Source organism: Tachysurus fulvidraco, chromosome 23 (assembly GCF_022655615.1).
Source record: "Tachysurus fulvidraco isolate hzauxx_2018 chromosome 23, HZAU_PFXX_2.0, whole genome shotgun sequence".
NCBI lineage: Eukaryota > Metazoa > Chordata > Actinopteri > Siluriformes > Bagridae > Tachysurus > Tachysurus fulvidraco.
This window is the reverse complement of record NC_062540.1, coordinates 19737168-19743167: the sequence shown is the minus strand read 5'-3', so window position 1 is coordinate 19743167 and position 6000 is coordinate 19737168. Positions and strand designations below refer to the sequence as shown.

General features: G+C 41.7%; 1 protein-coding gene across 2 annotated transcripts in view; it reads left to right on the top strand.

Annotated features, from left to right (window-relative positions):
• Positions 1-6000, top strand: part of LOC113640011 (cadherin-4-like) — a 194803-nt gene that overhangs the window by 173080 nt on the left and 15723 nt on the right. For both annotated transcript variants that reach the window (XM_047807156.1, XM_047807158.1), the window contains one exon: positions 129-382. In XM_047807156.1, coding sequence (XP_047663112.1) covers positions 129-382 — 254 coding nt within the window. The remainder of the gene's footprint in view (positions 1-128; positions 383-6000) is intronic.

Below are 6000 nucleotides of genomic sequence, written 5' to 3'. Positions count from 1 at the left end.
TTTTCTTGTATTTTAACTTTATTTTAACTATTTTCTCTCTCTCTCTCTCTCTCTCTCTCTCTCTCTCTCTCTCTCTCTCTCTCTCTCTCTCTCTCTCTCTCTCTCTCTCTCTCTCTCTCTCTCTCTAGCCGGTAGACTTTGAGACGAATCGAGCGTTCATGCTGACAGTAGTAGTCGCTAATCAGGCTCCTTTAGCTGAAGGGATTCAGTCGTCTTTGCAGTACACAGCCGGGGTCACCGTCTCGGTCAGGGATGTCAATGAGCCACCCGTTTTCCCAGAGAACCCCAAAACGGTGCGATTTGAGGAGGGCGTTCCCGCTGGCACCATCATCACTACGCTCACTGCACGAGACCCAGACACCTTCATGCAGCAGAGCATTCGGTAAGAGTTTTCAAACACTAGCTAGAACATTCAGAGAAGTGAATCTGTGGTGTGTGTGGGGTGGGGTGGTGTGTGTGGTGTGTGGTGTGGTGTACGTGTGTGGGGTGGGGTGTGGTGTGGTGTACGGTGGTTTGTGGTGTGATGTGTGTGGCGTGGTGGTGTACTGTGGTGTTTAGTGTGGTGTGGTGGTGTACTGTGGTGTGGTGTGGTGGTGTAGTGTGGTGGTGTACTGTGGTGTGGTGTGGTGGTGTACTGTGGTGTAGTGTGGTGGTGTGGTGTGGTGGTGTAGTGTGGTGGTGTAGTGTGGTGGTGTAGTGTGGTGGTGTAGTGTGGTGGTGTGGTGTGGTGTGTGTGTGGTGTGTGTGTGGTGTCTGATGTGTGGTGGAGTATAGTGTGGTGTGTGGTGGTGTGTAGTGTGGTGGTGTGGTGTGGTGTGGTGGTGTGTGTTGTTAGTCGTGGTGTTGTGTGTTTTTTGGTGTTTTTTTGTTGTCTGTGTCGTTTTGGTGTCTGACTTGTGTTGGTAGTGTGTTTGTATTGTCTGTTGGTGTTTTGTGTGTGTCTGATGTGTGTTGGTGTTGTGGTAAGTGTCTGATGTTGTGTGTTGTGTGTGGTTGGTCTGATGTGGTGTTGGGTTGGGGTGGTTGGTAATGTGTAGTGTGGTGTGTGTGGTGTCTGATGTGTGGTGGTGTGTGTGGTGTCTGATGTGTGGTGGTGTGTGTGGTGTCTGATGTGTGGTGGTGTGTGTTGTAGTGTAGTGGGTGTGTGTGGTGTCTGATGTGTGGTGGTGTGTGTGGTGTCTGATGTGTGGTGGTGTGTGTGGTGTCTGATGTGTGGTGGTGTGTGTGGTGTCTGATGTGTGGTGGTGTGTGTGGTGTGTGGTGTAGCAGATCACTGCACAGTCCCAAAGTTCCCAGATGTTTAGCTTGGGATGAAACGTTTGTGTCCTCGTGTCCAAAGGCACAAACAGTCACTGTTAGACACGGACTTACCTTAAACACTGCTCATGTATTTACTCAGAAGAGGCCAATCAGTGTGAAGCTGCTGCAAGCCAGAGTCAATAACACAGCACTGTGTGTGTGTGTGTGTGTGTGTGTGTGTGTGTGTGTGTGTGTGTGTGTGTGTGTGTGTATATGAGAGAGAGAGAGAGAGAGAGAGAGAGAGAGAGAGAAACAAGAGATTTAATTTTGCACATGGCACAGATTTTACTGTGTACACTGAAAGACAAGGCTGTGTCCCTTTTTCCCATCATACACTTCACTGCACTGTCCACTCCCTGCCCTCGTCTCGGCTCACACTCGTTTCTCTTCTGGCTTTTCCTCCTCTCTCAGAGGGAGATGTGGTCTAAACAAATTTACCAGTTAATTTGCCTACTAATGAGAGTAAATTGGGTGTACATCATAATTTAGGAAGATGCCGCAATCACCAGCTGGCCTGTTTCTCTCTCTCTCTCTCTCTCTCTCTCTCTCTCTCTCTCTCTCTCTCTCTCTCTCTCTCTCTCTCTCTGACTTTCTCATTTCCATATCCTTTAAACTAATAGTTTACTTACTCCAGTTTTTTTCTTTCTCCGCCATCTGGAACGTAACTTCGCCGGAAAACTTGCGATTTCGAAACGTGACACGAACATATGTTAAAAAAAAAAAAAAATATCCTCACATCCGTGTGAGTGCTAAGTATAAGGAAAGAAAGGAGGGATTCAGGAGGTGTTTTTTTTTTTTTTTTTCAAAGAATAGATTGTAAAAATGACCAAACAGCGATAAACGGAGAAAACTCGCCTCCTCTACGTTAGATGTTTATTAAGACGCTTTATTTCACAGTGAAGACAGAAAAACATTTTACTTTGAAATCATTTCTTAATCAGAAATGTTTTTTTTTCCAACATCTATTAAATACGCAATCAAAAATGTGAAGGTTTTTTTGAGGAAATTCTTCTAATAACTTCCTACAGAGTCGCAGTTTGTTACAACTAAAATGGACATGATTGAGAAACCGTGGTCAAAAGTTTGTGCACCCTCGTCCGTTACACTCGTTTTCACAAGACTGGAAGTACACAATTGTATACGATGTTGTACGGTGTACGGGAATTAAGATCTAAAGATGGTGAAGAGAAGAGTGAAGTTATTATAAGAGCAAAGAGAGGAATAAATCTGGAATGAGATGTTCAAACAGAACATATGAGGGTTGGGGTGCACAAACTTTTGACTACACAATTGTGTAGTCAGTAGAATGCAGTCTAGATGGAGCGTAAAGTTAAAGTGTTCTCTGTATAAATGTACCTGTTCCTGGAAGTGTTCCTAGGGTTGGTTCGAGGACATCCATGAACAAACAGCATCATGAAGACGAGTGAAATTATTTAAAATTAAAAAAAAAAAGTATATGGTCTTTTTTAAATTTGATGCATTTCAGATAACGTACAGATTTTAAAAAAATATAATAATAATAATAATAATAATAATAATAATAATAATAATAATAATAATAATAACTAGATTTGTAAAGTTCGTCGGAACGAACTTTGATGTTGGCTTTGACGAAGCAAGTATCCGCAAAGGCCGGTGCTTTTTGGAGGCAAGTGGACATTAAACTTGTGAAATCTAATGGAGCGCTCGGGTGCCAAAACATTTGGAAGCAATTGGAGGCGAGTATGTGACGTCATCCGAAATCCTGTGATGCAATTCCTCTCCTTGGGCTGAGTGTTTTGATATGCCACATGTCCATGTTATGCTAAAGTTTTTTGTGTTCACGTGACGGTGACATCATGTGACGTCATCAGAATACACATGAGGAGTGTTTTGATATGTCACATGTCCATGTTGTAAAAAGTTTTTGGGGGCGGGGCTGCGGCACAACCGAAAGGCCAGTCGGTACACCGATTTAAAGCTTTGTTCAGAGTATCACTCTAAAGGAGCTGGCCGAGTTTGGTGTAGAGAGTTCGAAAGCTTGCCGAGTTATAAACCTCCAAACTTTATAATGGGAGTCTATGGGAATAAAAGCCACTTTGAGACCCGGTACCGGAAGTACCGGTACTCGGATCGCTTAGAAAAGTAATAGCAAGTAACTTCAGACCAGGTTCTAGATAATTTTTTGTCTAAGCTTAAATAGGAAAACAGAACGTTGGCTTCTACAAAGTGATATAATAATACTTCCCTACATGCTCCTTTATTCATATAACACACACACACACACACACACACACACACACACACACACACACACACACACACACACACACACACAAATGTTTTGTTTTGTTGGTCTTTGTATTTGTATTTTGCATCTAATTTCTCTTCTGTAAATATTGTAATTGTCTGTTTGCATAATAAAATAAATAATAATAATAATAATAATAATAATAATAATAATAATAATAATAATAATAATAATAAAAGAAATAATAAGAATAATAGTAACAAATTAAAAATCAATAGACATACCAGTAAAATAAATATATTTAATACAAAAATGATTGAAATAAATATTTTCTGATGTTTTGAAATTAGTATTACAGCGGGCTAAAACAATAAAAAAAAGTGTTTAAGAAAACATTTAAAAAAATAAATAAATGACCTGCTTATGTCTACAAATGTAGACTAACATTTTATTTCTGTAATTTTTTTAAAAATAAAATAATAACATCTCCCAATTTAAGTCACACCGGTCGAGCTTAATAATGTGCATCCGTGTTCGTCTCCGGGATCTGGTCAATAGAGAAAAAGGTGTTATATGGTATGAAAAATGACAAAACAATGACATAAGTAGCATCTGTGTTGCCAAACACACCACGGTCCAGCTGCTTGTTAGTGAAGAAGCTGACACAGGAGGAAAAATGATGTTCAGGAAGTGATTACTTTGGGAACTTCAGGCATTTTTCAGTGCCAAATGAGGCTCTTTATTGGAAGAAGGAACTTGCTATATATATATATATATATATATATATATATATATATATATATATATATATATATATATATATGTGTGTGTGTGTGTGTGTGTGTGTGTGTGTGTGTGTGTGTGGGGCACCCAGATAGCACAAAGTTTGTTGGAAACAGGATTTTTGCAGACAGACATCCTTCAATAACTGTGTTCTGAGATTTGGAAGATTTGTCAGAAACATTTTAGACACAAAAGGTGACAAAAATCCAGACAATTACGTTTGTACACTGGGGGGATGTGTTTAGACTCAGGTGTTAGAAGACATGCAAATTTATTATCCACAGAAGTAGATAGAAGTAGATTGGGGGCAGTCGTGGCCTAATGGTTAGAGAGTCTGATTCGTAACCCAAAGGTTGTGGGTTCGAGTCTCGGGCCGGCCACGACTGAGATGCCCTTGAGCAAGGCAACGAACCCCCCAACTGCTCCCTGGGTGCCGCAGCATAAATGGCTGCCCACTGCTCCGGGTGTGTGTTCACGGTGTGTGTGTGTTCACTGCTGTGTGTGTGCACTTAGGATGGGTTAAACGCAGAGAACAAATTCTGAGTATGGTCACCGTACTTAGCTGCATGTCACGTCACTATCACTTCACTTTCATTATTATTATTATTAATATTCATTCATTCTTTCATTTTCTACCGCTTATCTGAACTCCTCGGGTCACGGCGAGCCTGTGCCTCCGTAGTGTGTGAGAGTGTGAGTGAATGAGAGTGTGTGTGTGCGCCCTGTGATGGGTTGGCACTCCGTCCAGAGTGTATCCTGCCTCGATGCCCGATGACGCCTGAGATAGGCACAGGCTCCCCGTGACCCGAGACGTTCGGATAAGCGGTAGAAGATGAATGAATGAGTCAGAGAGAGTGAATTGAATTGAATAGAAACTAGATGTGTGTTCAGTTAACGGTCTTAGAGTAAAATCTGCTTCTCGTTGCCGTGTCTCCAAACCCGAGGCAACGGCACAGGCGTCCTCGCTGCGATCCATCTCAAAATACTGTTTAAATAAATTATTGAAATACAAAGTGAGGGTACTGGAGCTCCATTGTTCAGGTGTCTAGTTAGTAATTTATATCTCTCTGTGTGTGTGTGTGTGTGTGTGTGTGTGTGTGTGTGTGTGTGTGTGTGTGTATATATATATATTTATATATAAGCACCAGAGATAATGAGCTGTCAGCTAGCTATAGCTACAGCAACCCCGAGGCTTTTGTTTCACCCTCACATGTCTACTTATTTTAACAAAATCTTTGAAATCTTCATCACAGCTCGGTGCAGGACAAAGTAGATCCTGTCCACACACTGTTCATCCTGACAATTAACTCCAAATCTGCGTCCTTTCCAACACCGGTGTGACTTTCTCCTCAAACTGTACGCTAATTAGCTTTTCAGCACTGCTGTCCGAGGTTCCTAATGTTCACACCGCTGTCCTTTCCATATGCACACACACACACACACACACACACACACACACACACACACACACACACACACACACGCTTTTACCTTTGGCTAGTTTCATGTCCCAAAAGTGACACTGCAGCTGAAATAATGTCATTCGCTAACAGCTTGTCACCGATTCTGTCACCGTGTGCCTTCTAAAACATGACCCATGAGCCAACACATTCCTTATCTCCGTCCCGTTTTAAAATAGTCGTTTTTAAATAGCGGTCGCAACAAATCTTGCACGCAGCTGCAAATTA